This window comes from Amaranthus tricolor, chromosome 9 (genome assembly GCF_026212465.1).
Source record: "Amaranthus tricolor cultivar Red isolate AtriRed21 chromosome 9, ASM2621246v1, whole genome shotgun sequence".
Taxonomy (NCBI): Eukaryota; Viridiplantae; Streptophyta; class Magnoliopsida; order Caryophyllales; family Amaranthaceae; genus Amaranthus; species Amaranthus tricolor.
The window spans coordinates 22,706,092-22,724,574 of record NC_080055.1 but is presented as its reverse complement, the minus strand read 5'-3'; the positions used below and the strand labels follow the sequence as shown (position 1 = coordinate 22,724,574).

At 28.0% G+C, this 18,483-nt stretch overlaps 1 protein-coding gene across 1 annotated transcript; it reads right to left on the bottom strand.

Annotated features, from left to right (window-relative positions):
• Window positions 1-11,160: 11,160 nt before the first annotated feature.
• Window positions 11,161-12,878, bottom strand: LOC130823918 (S-adenosylmethionine decarboxylase proenzyme-like). Its single transcript, XM_057688747.1, has one exon. It carries the CDS (start codon window positions 12,626-12,628, stop codon window positions 11,333-11,335), a length of 1,296 nt encoding a protein of 431 aa, XP_057544730.1. The 5' UTR covers window positions 12,629-12,878; the 3' UTR covers window positions 11,161-11,332.
• Between the last annotated feature and the right edge of the window lie 5,605 nt (window positions 12,879-18,483).

The following is an 18,483-nucleotide window of genomic DNA, read 5'->3' as shown; positions in this document are numbered from 1 at the left end:
CAAATGTTCTTCAAACTTAACTAGAAATTCTAATGATTTATTTCTTATCAAATTTCTATATTCTAATGATTCATTTCTTCAAGGGTCAATCCTCACTCCCCAGACCTGCAACTTAACTTACTGCTAGTCATTGCCCAGATAGAAAGCAACATCATCGCAGGGTCGTTAAGACCAAAAGTACACGTCAGCAATCGTCGCATACCAAATAAAATAATAACACAAGAGAAAGTTTTAATTTAATAGCTTACAATTCACAGCACTGTACGCTTCGATCATGCTTATTAAGAATAATTATTTTAGTGTAAAGATTAGTCGGCCATACTACTGTACTATCCAGCCATACTGCCGGTACACTCCAAACTTCATAAGTGAGACAATACATTAGGGGGAGCTAACCCCTAAGCAAGTCTCTACCATAGGCACTCGCCTTACTTCGGTGCCTATGGTTAAGTATCCATGCCCCCGCGGTGGCTCATAATGCCCCCATATACCGCGAGTAATTCTTTTCCACCAATTGACGTCATACTACGTCCACTTTAAAGTTAGTGAGGTCATACTACCTCTGCTTATCAAAACAATGTATAAAAATTATTGATTCGAAAGATAACATTATTCGTACTATATATCCATACTTTACTTTTGTATACCATTATTATATGATACATCGGACTAATGCGAACCACACTGCGTGTACATACCTTAAGCAAGATAACCAACTCACAAGCGTCTTAATCAATTCCCGGTCACGAATCGGCTTCCTACAAGGTTCAATCGTATTCGGGAAATAATCGCACATACACATTTTCCTCAAATCATCCAACATACACATATACAATCACATCCATACCTAGAATACTACACACAATCATGAACATCTATCACATACTATAACATGGTAAATACACAAAACAGGACATCCTATACAATCTGTCCAGAAACTCAACTTAAAACTGTCAAATTGAAAATACGACTTCACCGTTGCGTCCGGAAGGCATCAAAACCCCCGGGTACCAATTTTCATAATTTATAACATAGTATAAGTATTTTTAACTTAATTTCAAAGCCAAAAATGTTCCAAAAACACATTTTTTTCACCATTTTCAAAACCCACGGGATTTTGTCATTCCATCATTTTTTTATCACAAAAATATAAATATCAATGCTTTATGTCCTATTAAATCTAAACAACAAAATTTACATAATTTTCATAATCATCTAAAAAAAAAAAAGAAAATAAATTTTAATGAATTATTATTTTTTTTTTCCTCAATATAATTCTTTTTACACAAATGTTTTCACACATACACATCACATATATACATGTATATTTTTTTTACCAACATTATAAATTCCTTCTATTAATCAAAAATAAATAAATTTCTAACACCACATACATTTTTTCTATATATATATATTTTTTTTTCAATCATCTATCAAACAAATTCTTCACACACATGTAACATATCTAAAACCCTAAAAAAAAACCATACATTAATTTAGATAGAAAAATACATCATACTTTCACACATGAATTTTAAATCATGAACAAATCATAAACCATAAAATAACACACATAAAAATCATAGAAATTTAAATTAAAACTTAAAAATAAAAACTAGATTAAGAATTACTCACAATTGCTCAAGAACAAAACACCAAAATTAATGAATCAATGGAGGATTAGGCGTGAGGATTAGAGGGTTTTGGGAGTGTTTTCTTCCTTGCAAATGGTTTGAAATGAAAAGATGTAAGAAAATTAGGAGATTAAGGAAATAAAGAAATTAAGGAAATTAAAGCAATAATTATGGAAGGCAATTACTCTTAATCTTTCAATATTCTTAGGAAGTTACAAATCCCCCATCCTTACTCCATATGGCCGGCCAAATCCATTCCAATTCCCACTTTTTTTTTTTTTTTTGAAATTAAAGATAGATTATGAAAAAGGTTTGGACTTAAAATGGTTTTTAATTGCCTTAAAAGTTGAAGTCTCATGATCTAACTTACTAACAAAATAAATAATAACAAGAAATATATTCTTCTAAAAAGAATAATAATAATAATAATAATAATAATAATAATAATAATATAATAATAATAATAATAATAATAATAATAATAATAATAATAATAATATTACTAGCAAATCATTTAATATATCGGAAAAAAATATCGGGGTGTTACATTCAAGCTATCTTGATCATCAACCATGTTTACCGATTTTCATTGACAAATAATCACATGTTTTGATACATCATTGCATACTTGGGCTCCATTTCCTAGCTCATGAAAGCTTTCATAAAAGTTGAGAAAAGTTCAAGAGTCATTTCATTGAGTATCCATGGTGTTTGAATGTCCTATGTAAAGTCTCAAGCGAGACTAATGAAGCTTCGGTCGAAGCCAAGTTTAAACCAACATTCTGATGGCTAATAACTCAAGTTTCGGTCGAAACTAATCAAATTTGGTCGAGACTATCTAGTTTCTGTCGAAGCTCAACCGGGAAAATATTGTTGTTTTGATTTGAGCGAGGTCTCGAGCGAGACTAGTGCGAAACCAGATCGAGCTGGGTCGAGACTTTAAAATCTCGCCCAAAATTATTCCGGTATGAATTCGTAAGACTTGTCTCAGAAATTAAGAAGCATTAAGAAGAGTTTAAAGAAAGGGTTTTAAGGCAAAAATTATTGGAATTCTTCAGAGGGAGACTATATTTTCATGGGATTTACATTCAAGAGGAATCTCTTCATTCTCCATCTCATTTTAAGTCTAGTCTAGTATTTAGATTTCTTTTCTTCAAGTTTTCTTTTACATTTTGTAATTTAAATTTCTAGATTTTTATCTTTAATGCTTTATGTTTGTTTATGTTAAGTTTTTGGGTTTATTAATATTTCAAGCTTTGGATTTCTTTCTCATTGTTATTCTACACAAGCATTTGGTAATTTCTTTCTCTTTTTCTCAATTTGAATATGTTTATGTCATTGAATATGCTTAATCTATTTACAATCATGATTTACATTGGATATGAACCTTAATATGTTTATGATTAGATGAGAATTGCGTGTTATAATATTGAATTGGTTTGATTAAATTGTTAAAATTGGTCATTCAAGTTAAAGTCTTTTAATTTCTCTAAAAAACCAAAATCACAAAAGTTGAGGGATGAGAATATTATTAGTCTTGAATAAAAATGCAAGTTAATATTTTCTCTTAATCGAAATACAAAAGTTGAGATTTAGTGTTTAGTTAATCTTGCCATGTTAATCAATTGAAATACGAAAATTGAGATTGAGAGAACCTATTTAATTCGATTTAATTTGATTATCATCCCGAAAAAAAATAATAAAGTTTCATTGGTAAATCAATTGAACAAAATAAATTGCAAATTCTCATTGAAATAATCATATGCTATTAGTGGGGAGTTCCATTGTCCTAGATTTTTATTATATTGATATTGATATTGATATTCATTTAAACTTTCTTTTGCATATTAGAATTAGAGACAACCAAATTAAAATACATTGCTTCTTGAGAAGTTAATTGAACATAACTAAATATTAATCTTGCTTCCCTGTGAATCGACCCGTAATCGTGCTACAACACTCGTACACTTGCGGCATTAAATAAATTTACAACAATTATTATTCTTCTTATTATTATTATTATTATTATTATTATTATTATTATTATTATTGTTGTTGTTATTATTAAAATTATTATTATTATTATTATTATTATTATTATTATTATTATGATTATTATTATTATTATTATTATTATTATTATTATTATTATTATTATTATTATTATTATTATTATTATTATTATTATTATTAGTTGTATTAGCATATTAATTTAATATTAATATCTTATTAGTTATATTAGTATATATAATAATCATATTAATGTATTATTAGTCGGTATATTGTTAATTGTATTTGTATATTAATACTCATATTAGTTCATTATTAGTTGTAGTATTAGCTACTAGCTAGCTAGCATATTATTACTCGTATTAGTGCATTATTACCCGTATTAGTGTAGTACTCTTATATTATTATTGTATATTATTAATTATATTAATTTATAAGTAGTCGTATTAATGTAATAATAGTCGTATTACTGCAATGTATATTATTAATTGTATTAGCATAGTATTAGCAGTCTTATTATTATTAATAAAGTAATAGTCTCATTTGTTAGAATTGGTCGATTTTATGATACGATGTTACGATTCAATTTTAAGAGCTAGTTCCGTTTTCACGATTTTAAGATTTTAATAAATTATTAGTAATTTGGTCAACTTCATCCGTTGAATTGCAAGTTACAATGCAACTTCAACTTTTAACTATTGAAAAGGAAAGATATTAGTAATACTAAGTTATTTGCAATACAAATAATTTGGTCAACTCCCACTATTTATTTCCAACTTACATTAGAATATTCTGAAAAATGAAAATCAACATTTCCGACTGAATTTTAGTCGGAATTTGGTCGGAATTTTTTCTGACTAAAATTCAGTCGGACATTAATCAGAAATATTAAATTTAAAATTATTATTTTATTTCCAATTCAAAATTGCGACCAAAAACTAATTCAGTAGCAATTTAGTCGGAAATTCCGACTAACGTCTGTCAGTTGGAAAATCAGTCGGAAATTTCCGACTATTTTCATTAGTCGGAAATTTTTAGTCGAAATTGTGCCATTTTTTTATAGTGTACTTTAGAATCCCGTTGTATCTCAGTTGAAGATCAAGATCTAAGTATGATCTCACACAACCTTTCACTTCTCTCATTCTATCCTGTAATCAATAAAAAAACTAACCACATACTTGATCTCAACCATTTTTCCACGTTGAAGACTCAACCCCTTTAATAATGGAACATATAGCTAAAATAATTTTTAACTTAGAGTTAAAATAAAATTTATTAATGAATTAAGATTATTAATTATTAATTGAGTGGTTTAATCTTAAATTTATATGATTCAATTCAACAACTTTTCAATAAATAAAAATTCATGATTTCGAGAAATGGTCTTGTAGATATTCTTTGCGTGTTAAATGATATGAAGAATATTATGTGAGATTACAATATGCTGAAATAAATTTTAACTTAACCAAAATCACTATAATTTAAGAAATATTATATATTAATTTTAAAGGAGAATGATTTAAAAGGAAGGAATTTAAAATGATACAAATTCCTTTATTTGTTTGACTTATTTTAGAAGGAAAATAATTCAAAATGAAGGGGTTTGAAAGGATTATTAAATCTCTTTATCTTTTTAATAGCTAAATCTCAGAGATTTTATTATTTTCTTTTTTTTTATCAGCTATTGGCCACTAATATTTTAACCACGTTAACCAGCATACTTATTAATATTTCTAGAGATATAACTTGTTAGATACTGTTAGTTGACAACATTGAACAAGATTATATTTACCCTTAATATGAGAATCATTATAATCATTATTATCATCATATTTAATATATTTCGTTAATACATAGATCAAAACTCGAGCTTTCTTTATGGTGACATTAAAGTTTATACATGGATCAAACAACGACTAAACTCCAACAGAAGCGTGAAATATCATTTTTAGTGGGAAGAAAAAGAAAAAAAAAACCATCAGAAGTTGCAACAAACAGAATCATTTTTTAAAGAATTATTTGGTGAAATACAAACAGAATCATTATAATTTGTTCAATGGCGTGCTTAAATGTGATGTTATAACTGGTAAAGTTCACAACTATAGATCTCAAAAAAATCATCACTTGCTTAACTATTCCATGCATAAATCACAAAAGATAAAAGTTTTAACTGATAAAATTATAAAAATATAAACCTAATCTTATTCGTTTTATTTTGGGCTTCATGCCCAAAGTGATAATTAATCGCCAAGAAATGTTTAAATATACTGGAACAAATGTTTTTCAGGAAAAATTACCTAAAATGATTCAACTATTTATAATTATATACAATAATCTCACCTATTGATTAACCATAAATAATTTCAACTTTAGGGATATTTTTCTAGAGTAAACTTAAGTAACCGGATGACTTGTTATATTAGGTAATTCACCAAAAAAGTAAACTGAAAATTAATTTAGAATTAGAGAAAAATTATGAAAATTTACATAAAAGATTGTGAATAATAAAAAAAACAGAATTTTTTTTCAACATTTTTAAATATTTTTTTGACATTTTATTTTAATTTATTTTTAAAAAAAATTAAAACTTGCTATAGCAAGTCATCAGGTCACCGGGTTTACTCTAGGAAAATACCCTTCAAAGTTGAGATTATTCATGATTAATCAATAGGTGAAATTGTTGTCGAAAAATCATGAAAAAGTTAAATTATTCTAGATAATTTTTCCTTTTAAAAATTACGATGGATTTTGGATGACAAATACCTCCTAGTTATCACGAAGGAATCTACAATAATTGACAATGTCCGTTACAAGATATAGTGATAGTGTTTGCGATGGAATAACCTTAGCGACGAAGGGTGTATCAACAGACTAATTTTCATCAGATCACGAGTTTGTTGTTAAAGGCGTTTAAGGATGAAAAGGGCGAGAAAACCGTCATTACATGGCTATACCTCCGATCTTTTGTAGTGAAAACTTCCATTGCATTACATATGCTACCAACCGTCAATCAAAAATAATTTCTTTTATTAGTTTTATCAAGTTGCATATGTTCGATCCTTTCTAACTCCATTTAAATAGGAGCTTATTAATGACAATGAGATGATAAAATGTTGTTATTAATGTATCCCGAAGTTTGGTAGCTTTAAAACTACTCCCACTATTTTGCAAGCTTTCTAATTCTTTTTTGGATTGATACCACTAATTCCCGAATTAGGTATCCAACATCCACGCCTTACCACCTAAAGATTTTTAACCTTGCAATACAAGGCGACGCATGATCATTGAAATAGAGTGGAATATAAGAATTTTAAAAGGAAATGGTCTCCAACTAAAGGAATATATACGAAATCAATCAATCATACATCCTATTTTATGCAATTGGAATTCAGTTCGTATTCTATGGGATTATATTATCGTGAGACAGACCTATATAATTAACTCATTTTTCTTGGTGATCACTTTAAGATTGTAAATAATTACTTAAAGTTATAACTTATAATTGTTCACTTTAAGACAATAAATATACATTGAGTCAGCCGAATAAAAATAATCTTATTATATAAAATTTTGTTTTATTTGATAATTTGTGATTGCAATTTGCTTATCACGTGCATAGGCGGCTTAGGGTGGCCATAATAATGAAAATTCAAGAAAAGTTATACTAGATAACATTATTGAATTTCTTAAATTTGGGCACATTAGAATTTTTCTTTTGCTTTGTCAAGTCCAAGGGCCAAGAATATATTATAGCTTTTCTTCTTCGTTCTCTTAAAGAATATGAACATTATTGGAGTGGATTGACCTATTTTGTTACTACTTACTAGGGTTTTAATATTATGGGACCATGATATATTCAAAAAGAATTTAAAGTGGATTCGTATTGTTGGCATATCAATATTTGGGGAAATTATATAATTCATCTTAGCTTAATTTAACCGTCTCATATATCTTTTAGAAAAGTCCTAATTTTTTATTAATCCATTCTAAATAAAGATTCAATCTTTTATTTGTGGGTTTATAGTATACACATAAATATTTGTATATATTTTAAAAAAAAAATTTGGTGAAAGGTGTGATTGCTATGAGAATGCATAAAGTTATAAAAGGTGAAAAAATTATTTAAGGTGAAGTGAGGTATTTTTTTAAAAATCAATTCTTTCTTATTTTTCACTTCAATTTATAAAATAATTTTTTTCCTACACAATTATGGGTTTTGTCACAAAATTAATGAAGTTTTTCATTTTTTGAAGTACCTTAGCACTTCTCTTTCACTAAATGAATTTAACGTACAAAATTTTCACTAAGTGAATCATTGAATATGTGAAGGATGGATTTGCATGGATATATAATATTTTATAATATTATTTGAATAATAATTTCAAAGAGGAAGGATTTGAATTTTGGAGTGAATAGATTTGAAGAATTTAATTTCTGATAAATAAATCTCTCCAAAGATGAATAGATTTGGATAAGAAACGAGATTTTTCTTTTTTATTTCCTTTTTTTTTTCGTTCCTATGTTATTATTCAAATAAAGTGTTAATTTGTGAAAGATTAATGAGTCTCATTAATGTCTTCGAAAATGGCCTTGCAAAACCAGTCATTGTCTTCCAACCTTGGACAAATCCTTGAGAGATACTCTTACTTTGGCAATATAATTTTAAACGCAATTATAAAAGAATTAAATGATACAATTATCAAAGATTAATAATTGGCATGCTCAATAGTACGAGTCATCGTTTAGACTGTCTCATTATCATATAATATTAATCCAATAAATACTACATGAATACCGAGACTTAAATTCCATTCAATAATATTTTTTTTCAAAATAAGTTTGTTTTTAATAAAAATAATTTTTCGAGTTGTCATTTACAATTTTGAAATTGACAACTTTAAACTCTTGAACTTGACATTTCAAATTTTATAGTCGATCAGTTTAACCATTGTTGAGGGAAATTATAGCTTATAATAGGAATTTTAAACTTTGAAGTAGAAATTTGAGTTTTTGGAATTGACAATTTAACGATTAGAGTAGATACGTAAAAAATAAAGTAAAAAGAAAATTAAAACTTGGAATAAGTATTTTAAGAGTAGGAACTTACATTTCCAGTCTTAAAATGAGTGTTTAAGGATTGAAGTAGGTAGTTTATAAAAGTTTAAGTCTTTGAGAAAGAAAGATTAAGACTTGACGTAGCCATGTTAAGTGTTAAAATTAAAATTTTAAATCTTAAAATAAATATTTTAAACCTTAAATTTGGAGAATTTAAAAAAAATAATTTTTTTAAAAAATAATTAGTCTGTACAGATTGTACCAATGCGGTGGCCGCATCCAAGAATTTGTGATACAACAATGGTGATATTTGAATTGTGGAATACAATTTGTATGTTATAAGTCCAATATGTGTGATGATTGGGTTGGGCCTTTTAATCACAATAAAAAATACCATTTCCTTTCCAAAGTCATCCACTTTTAAGTATAAATAGAATGAAAATCATTTATTTCAAACTCAATTAACTTAAAGCTAATCTTTTGAGAGACCAACAAATTCACCTCCGACTCGAAAAAAAAAAACAAAATTCACCTCCGCTCCTCGAAAAAAAAAAACAAAATTCACCTCCGCTCAATATAACGTCGTTGCACCTTAGTTAGAGATACCTCACAGATCAACTAATGTTTAGCATACTTTGGCCTTATTTGCACACTCCTTGCGCTTCAGAAATTTCTTAAAAGATTACTCATCTTAAAATTACTCCCGTCAAACTCACTTAACTAGGGAATTCTTAACAAATGAGTTCCCTTGAAAAGATGAACCTTATTAATATAAATAGTCCATTAAGCCTTTTTAAAGTTCAACCATCAAACATCTAGAGAAATACAAATAATATTTGAATTCATTTATCACTTATTTTACTCTATTTTCTTCTAAAAACTTTTACAATAATAAAAACATAACAAAATGAGTAGAAAAGGAAATCATTTTTATATGAATCTCCTTATCCATTAATACTCTTAGTTCTTGTGCTCCGACTAGAGCTGTTCATGTGCGGGCTTGGGCGGGTAGCATACTGAGTAGTACCTTAAAATTTTACCCGTGGGTTCAAACATTCAAAGTCCGCCCGTATTTGCGGGCATATTTTTCTGTCACTACCAGCCCATTTTTAAAGCGGGCGGGACCCGCGGATTGGCGATTTTTTTTATATTAAACTTTAAAATATAAATCATATTATAAAGTTAAGTTTTAATAACAATTATAATACAATATATACATTGTCTAAAATACTCTAAATATATATAAAGTTTCAAATACTTAAATTACATAAATATTGAATATAGAGGGTGGAATCAGCTACTTGTTTGAACTTTGATGGTCGACCGCTTGAGTGCTTTGAGGGTTAAAAATCTTAAATGAGACGGTAGAATTAGAAACTTCGAAGTTTAAAAGACGCAAATCCTAGGGCTGGTACAAGAGTAATAAACTAAACCTGGAATAAGGTACTAATTGCTAAAGTTGGGTATGGGTCATGTAGTAGTACTACTTTAATAATTAATACAATTAATTATTTAATAAATAATATATTAAACTAAGCGGGCGGGCGGGTATACCCCGGGGTATTTATTTGGTGTTGCTACCCGTCCAAAGTACTAATTTTTTGAAAAACGTTCTCCATGCGCGCCCGTTTTTAACTGCTCTAGAACCGACCAAAACCATTAATTAATAATTAATAATTAATAAAATATACTAATGAAAAAACAACTTGAGACACATGTCACACTGCCATTATCAATTTTTCTACCTTTTTCGGAAACTTTTGATAATTAATTTGATATTTAGGGAAACAAATAACACATTAAAATATGTAATATTTATTGAATGACTATAACTATATGTGATGATCTATTGAAATACTACATTTCCTTATATAAATAAAAAATAATAATTTACATTTAAATCTTTATTTTAAGTTGATGATAAATCATCATACTCCTATAATGAATAATAAGCTAACTAATTTGGCTATTTTTTTAACTAAATTCTCCCTCCTATCTATCATAGTTGAAGATTTTTTAAATTTTATGTGTTTCAATTATTAATAATTACTATGAGCATATTTTAATATTTTTGTATAATAAATTATTTTTTCACTTTGATAATGGTAATATCATAACAAATACAAATATTTAATAATTAACTTTATATTGTAAATGAATTAATTTTATAAAATATTATTATTATTCATATCAGTAAGTATTTATAATTTCATGTTTTTCACGAAAATCTATCTAATTTCTACAAATTTTGTTCTTATATGATTATAAGGCGTTGAGATATATTTTGGTTTGATGTTAATAGAAATACAAACCCAAAAATTGTCATTTTTGATGGTATAGAGTAATAGACACTCAAAAAACAAAATTTATAATTGGCGTTATATCCTCCTCTACATATCTTCAAGTACAAAAAAGTTGAGTGTGGTATAAAGTAAGAACGGGTATTAAAAATAACACAAAATTAAAAGAATTGAATCCTCTTAATTACTTACCCATAATAAATGTCATTAAATATGACAAAACCTAATTAAAATTCCATCACAAAACCACAATCCAAAAGTGACTTGCTATTGTACAATCGTTCTTTGTTTTTTTTTTTTTATGTAATTTGAACAATTACACACTTAAAATTTCTAGTGAGCTCTAGTAATTCTAAATCCCAAAAAGAAAAAAAAGGAATAAAAAAACTCAATTAAACTTATTTGACGACTATCAATCACATTTGCACACGACGCCGTTCTCATAATAGCACTTTCCCAACCCATAAACCCGCCACCCACAACACCGCCATATGTCGCCGTCTCTCCGCCATTATTGGTTGCTTGAATTGCTTTCCAACAAGGCAACAACATTATAGATTTAGGCACGCATGGAGCACATGTTGTTGGGTGGGCCACATATGTTTTGTACACTACAAACCCACCATTTGGTAACTCTTGCTTTACTGCACTCCTACATGTAAACCCATCAAGGTCCACCATCTTTTCATTTGTCCAGTCACGTGCCACACCACCTCCTAAGCACGTGATAGCCACCGTGAATTCTTTCGGTTTGAAACTTCTTAAGACTCTTTTCACTAGCGGTTCTAATCTGATTGAACCCGAATCAAAACCCATGACTTCATAGCTTGCATAGCTAAACCCGTCTTCAGGTGTGACGTGTACAGTCGAGTAGGCCTCACCGTCAATCCCGTTCATAGAATATCCACATGGATCAAAATCCACGTCGCATATTAGATGGCTTGAAATAATCTCATTAATTTTAGACATTTTGGTCATTTCCTTAGCCAAATGTCCTTCCTTTTTGTAAAACACGGTGGCATCGTCTCTATTTAGCCCCGTCATACACATTTCAAGAGTAACCAAACCCCTTGGAACTTCCACGTCAGCAGTGGACGATGCTGAGTAGACATGCCAACTACGATTTGGAACCGTTGGATCTCCCAAAACATATGCTTGGGGCCTACTACTCAAATGACCAAAATATCTATTTAAAAAACTAACTTCTTCTGAGAAGCTTCTATGAGGAGCAACCTGAGCACTTGGGAAGTTAAACGTCCCTCTCGAGTACAGAACGCTTGACACAGTGAGTCCAACTGAGTCAGCGAGTTGGAGAATAGGATCTATAGAAAGAAGCAACTTGGTAGTCCCACAAGTCTTGAGAATAATTTTATGTGGGTAAATGAATAAACTTGACTCGGACAGAACATATGAGTCAAGCTCCGAGTTGGATAACTCAGCTACAATAGTACAAGCTGCTGGCTCAAGGATTGAGTCAATTTGAGCCCGAGTTAATGATCGGAGACCCAACCCAGTTGAATCAGTAAAAAAAGGCGGGTTAGAGAAGTTTATCTCAAGCCTTTTCTCAAACCCTTCAAACCCAATAGCCGAAACAGGTTGACCCGTCTCATTATCAGAAGAAATAGCCATTGATGAAGATCAAAGTGAAACGTTTTAAATGTTAAAAGGATACTAACTAAGACAAAAATAAAATTGTAATAGAAGTGTGTATGGTACTGCTACACTTGACTGAATTTGTTGGATGAGCATATATATATATATATATACACATTAACACATACATGTGTATATATATATATACTCCCTCCATTCCTTTAAGAATATTTATGGGAATTAAATAAAATAAAATTTTTTAAAATGAAGTTAATAAAAAACATATAAGGACTACAACTGTTAAAAAAATAATTTAATAAAGTTAATGAAAATATTTGAGGACTATCAGTAATACAAAAATGTTAAAAAATAAAGTTAGTGGAAAAAATAGTGGATTTTATAAGAACTTCTTACATAGATTGAATAGCCAATTATATAAATTATTAACATATAAACGTCTTATTTTAAGGTTGTTTTACGAGAGACAGTTTCAGTTTTTCACAAGAATAGCTCAAATTGATATCAATTATGTTCAAGATTTTTGATATAAATACAAAAATTTTTTATGAGAACAACAAGTAGAACAAGTGAAAATGAGAAATAAGAACAACTTAAAAAAATAAAGGGAGTATAAAAATATCGATAAGAAAAAAAAAAGGAAAAAAGGGTAACTGGATAGGATGGGAGGAGGGGGTTAAAGGGCATGCTTGAAGAGGAGCAATGATGTGAATAAGTGGTTCATGTGAAAAAAAGAATGATGTGTAATGTCTGATGTTTTTAGGAAATGAGCGTGCCAAAGAAGTGGTCTCCTGGTTTGCTGGGAAGATGATGAGAAAGAAGGGGATTTTGCTCAACATGTGTAGCCTATTTTTACATACTTAATTATTTTATTTTGTTTTGTTTTGTATTGGTGTGTAGGATTTATTAATAAGAAATCCATTTTGGAATTGGATAGTGTAGATTTGGATCCCCCTTTTGTACGGTACTATATTGTCTTTGGTAATTGGTGCTCTTCCTAAAAGGACTGCGTACCTGCACTTGACTCCGTTTTGTCGCCCTTACCGACCCTTTCATCATCTTTCTTGCTCCCACCACCAATAATTTTATTATAGTTGAATCCATTAAAAAACTAACTCAACTAAAAACTTAAACTGATGGTTGAGGCCTTAGAATATGTTATATATTCTAACACGTCCTCTCACACAGGCGCCCTTTAGACTTGAAGTGTGGATGTGACACACACCCTTTTCATACCTGGCGTTGAATATTCCACTTTAAATAAAAGGTAGTTGAGATTCGAACCCGTGATTTCTTATTTCACTGGCTTCTGATACCATATCAAGAAATCAACTCAACCAAATTATATACTCTAAGAGAGTCGGCTTTTAAAGTTAACCATTATACAATTATGTAATACTCCCTTCTATTCAACTTATGTGTCCCATTTCCTTTATGGTCAAGTCACCTTAATTGTCCCATTTCTATTTTTGGTATGGATTTTTGACTTTTATACCCTTAGTTTTATCATATTTTCAATTATACCCTCTATTACCCATACTAATTTTCCTCCCTTATATTAAAAACTCATAATACCACTCTCTTTCCTACCCTTAGGGTCCCACTTTTAACTCTCTTTAAAATCCGTAAAAAGTCAAATGGGACTTCTAAGGTGAATAGGAGGGAGTATTAAATTATTAACCATTCATTATTCAGTAAAATTATAACCTTTAATTTTTCATTAATTAGATTATGATAAAATGCATAAAAAAAACAAATTAAAAAATAACAAATAATTTTCAAATAAATTTATTTTTTGATGTATATTAGCAAATATTTTTTATTTATCATAGAAAATCTCAAACTTAATATCAAGATTTTTTAATGTTTTTATTTAATTCACTTTGTTATGATAGTTGGCTTTAAATTAAAGCTAACCACTGTAGAATCACCCTCCAACTTTTATATTGCTCTTCAAATTTCATAACGATTAAACGAATTCGATATTACTCGACTCGACTCTACTCGATCCTAATTAACTCGAATACAAAATTAAAATGATTTTTAAGATCTTTACACACACACACACACACACACACACATATATATATATATATATATATATATATATATATATATATATATATATATATATATATATATATATATATATATATATATATATATATATATATATATATATATATATATATATATATATATATATATATATATATATATATCACATGAAATTAACTTTATCAGAGATATTATATACCTAAACCTGCCTCACCACTCGGTCTCTTTCATGTCATTTACATATATGTTTTATCCACTTGTTTTTTCAATAATCTCGCTCTCTCTCAAATTAATCACTATTAGTTTATATTTTTTTCTTAATGATCTATAAAGTTCAAATATATCCAACTAACATCATCTAAAATTGCAATAATATCTTTTTATACTTTTAATTATACACAATTAGAGATATATATCATAGATTGAATTATAATAACATATTATGAGGGAGAATAAGACTTTCAGTGGTAAACTTAAAGAAACAGATGGTAGTTTATCTAGAGGTGTTCCAAATAAACCCGAACTTCAAATATTAATTTACAACTGAGTAAAAGCTAATATTAACACATAATCCGATTTTATACTGATCTGAAACATTTAACGACTCGATGACTCAAATGAACAGGTGTAAGTGTATCCAATACACTCATTGCTTAGCCCGCATTAGGAGCTACTATTATTGAGTCATGTTTTGGCATTAAGATTGTAGGAATGCTTGAACTTTATTCACAGTAAAGATCATGATAACTACAAGGCTATTTGTCTATAGTTAGGAGAGTTGTGTCACAAACATATAATTGCAGTGTCCAAATTCCAATACATATGAACAAATATGTATGGATACTAGAGTACTATTCTGTTGTAAAGTTTGTAATGAAAATTACTTGCCGTAAAAGTTGTAAACATCCTTATCATTCCTAGGATCTAATTGTTACTTCTTAGGAATATTTATATAACATATTAATCATAAACCCAACAATGTAACTAGATCTTTTAATTGCTACCTAGCTTAAATCATCCATTATGGTAGGATTAACAATATTATTTAATATATTTTGTATAAATCTCAATTGTTTTTTTGGGTTATCATCAACTATTTTATTGAGAATAATAACCCCATTCGTTGGATTAGTTTTATGTAGGTTTTACATCATGTTCTATGTCATAATTTTGCTTCTAGCATGAGAAAGATGAGTAGTGTTATAGTGGTAAACCATGAAAATGAATTTGATGAGGAAACTAGACTAAATGCACCAAAATATACACTAGGATATACTAGATGGTACAATAGAAAGGTGATACATGTATCCAATACTTATTATACTCGTATAATTATTTTACATGCATCACTTATTCATCATCTTTTATATCCACGTCTGTTCATATGAAATTGTATATCTAATTAACAATCCCCACTTAACTACTATAGAACCAGGTATTACAATACCCACCTCGGATATGTCTCAACCCTGCCCAATATTCGCATTTTCGTCCAACACTCATATTATATTCGTCCAACATTATCCAATATCCATCTTATATTCACACCATTCCGACCTAATATCTATGTTGTATTGTTTATCCCTGTGTAATACTCGTCTATTTTAACCAAAAACTTGTCCGATCCTAGTTTGGATCCTACGTTACATATGTCTGTAAAAAATATGTAAATATGAATTTATTCAACTATCATTGACAGAAAAGTACAAATATATATACAGAGAAATCTCTTGAGTGAAGGTATTACAATATAGTAAAATCCTAACTATAAAAGCCAAATTTAGGAATCAAGGGATCACAATAGAGTAAAGTCCTAACTAAACAGGGATCCTATATTAGTTAACATTAGCTTATATTGCTTTTTCTTTAATTTAATTATTTATTTTCAGGCCTATAAAAAACCAAATACGGCCTTCAAATCATCCTATTATTCAATAATAAACCTACATTTAAAATTCATATTTAAATGACCATTCATTTATACCTAAAACGAAGTTCTTTTTATTAGGCCATTTCAAATACTTTGATTAAAATTTTGATGTTTTAATAAAAAATATACACTATCTATTATTATGCTATTTTATATTGTGGATACATACTGATATAGCAGCGAAATTAATGAATATGAGATAAGTAAGACCTTACAAGTTATAACTACAATACATCTATTATTTATAATATATAAGATTTTTCATTTCCTCATCCATATAGTATTAACTATAAATTTTATACTCATACCTTAATTTATTTATATAATTAAAAATTAAGAACATTCTAAAAGCCTTATTATCTATTTTTTTCAATGGGGAAGATAATTGCTATTCTCAGAAACGTTTGATCTTATAATTAAGATTAGTAAAAAAAGCAAGAAAATTAAAATAATTAATTTTTTCAATCAAAGAAGTCAAGAAGATATGGAGGGGAGCAGAAGCATGACATGCTATGGCCCACAAATTGCATGAAACTGAACTAAAAGATTTCAACGTAGTATAGTATTTATCTTTTCTTTCTAATTTAGTTGTTCGAAAGATTTTCTGTGAAAGATAAACAATCTCGTGGTGACAATTGGCGCATTCTCATTTATTGAATTCATTAAAAATAAAAAAAATAATTCTACTTATTATTACTATTTGTGGGCGGGCCTATTTTGCCAATAGAATAATCATACATTTTGCTAAAACAATAAAAGAATTATACATTTTGCTAAAACAATAAAAGAATTTTGCCAATAGAATAATCATACATTTTGCTAAAATAATAAAAGAATTTGACATATGTCACATTTCTATATCATATTTTTCGTCTAAATTTATTAGTTATTGAATATGAAAACTTTGATTTTTAACTGGAGTTTTATTTCTTAATGAATGATAATAGTAAAAAAAGTTAATTCGAGAAACTTTGATTTTTCTAATACACTTTTTTATGAAAAAATAATTTTAGTAACTTTAATTTTAGTAAATTTGAATGACTAAAACTATTAAGTATACTTTATTTATGATACAAAAAAAAATTAGAAGTAAAAATACTTATTAACTAAAAATAACCTTATACTTAAAAACTCTTAGGTTATGTATTAATATTCAGAATAACGTCAAAAGTATTCGTCAACTTAATTATTAAGCTAACTTTAATATTTACAAAAGAATAACTAAAATCTTATCTAGAATAATTTTACAATGATATTATGATAAAAAAAAAAGGAGTTTATATTTAGAGCATGTCATCAATAAAGTGTTTGTATATGAGTATACTGTAATATTTGTTTTATAAAAGAGAGTTTAATATAATATTTGCACAATAATTTAGCCTCTGATTAGTTAAATTTAACTTAATACGTTTACTTTAATTAATCAGTTTACTTAGTAAAGAAAATTTTTCATTAGTAAAAATTATTTTAATCAGGGAAATAGATTTATTTTACTAATAATTTTTTTAGTTAGTAAAATATAGTTATGATCAATTAAAATGGTTACTTTAGAAGAATAAATAATTATATTTAATAATTTTTTTATATAATTTAATAAACTAACATATCTATGCATTGCACGGGAACACATACTAGTCCCTTTTATTTCACAAAAATTCTTATGAGAGACGGTTTCTTTAAGAGATCATCCCTAATTTGACAAGCCTATTATTATGTTCTAGATTAATTAAAATTTAATAGGCTAGACTTAAGAGACGTATCTCAAAGAGACAGTCTTTCAGGAGATCGACTCACTATTTCTACACTTTTAAATTTAATAAATGGATAGAATTTTATGTTTAAATCTCATTCATAGTATTATTTTTTTTTTATTTGTAAATCTGGC

Coding starts and splice junctions, on each gene's coding strand:
- LOC130823918 (XM_057688747.1), bottom strand. CDS start 12,628: ATGGCTATTTCTTCTGATAATGAGACGGGTCAACCTGTTTCGGCTATT.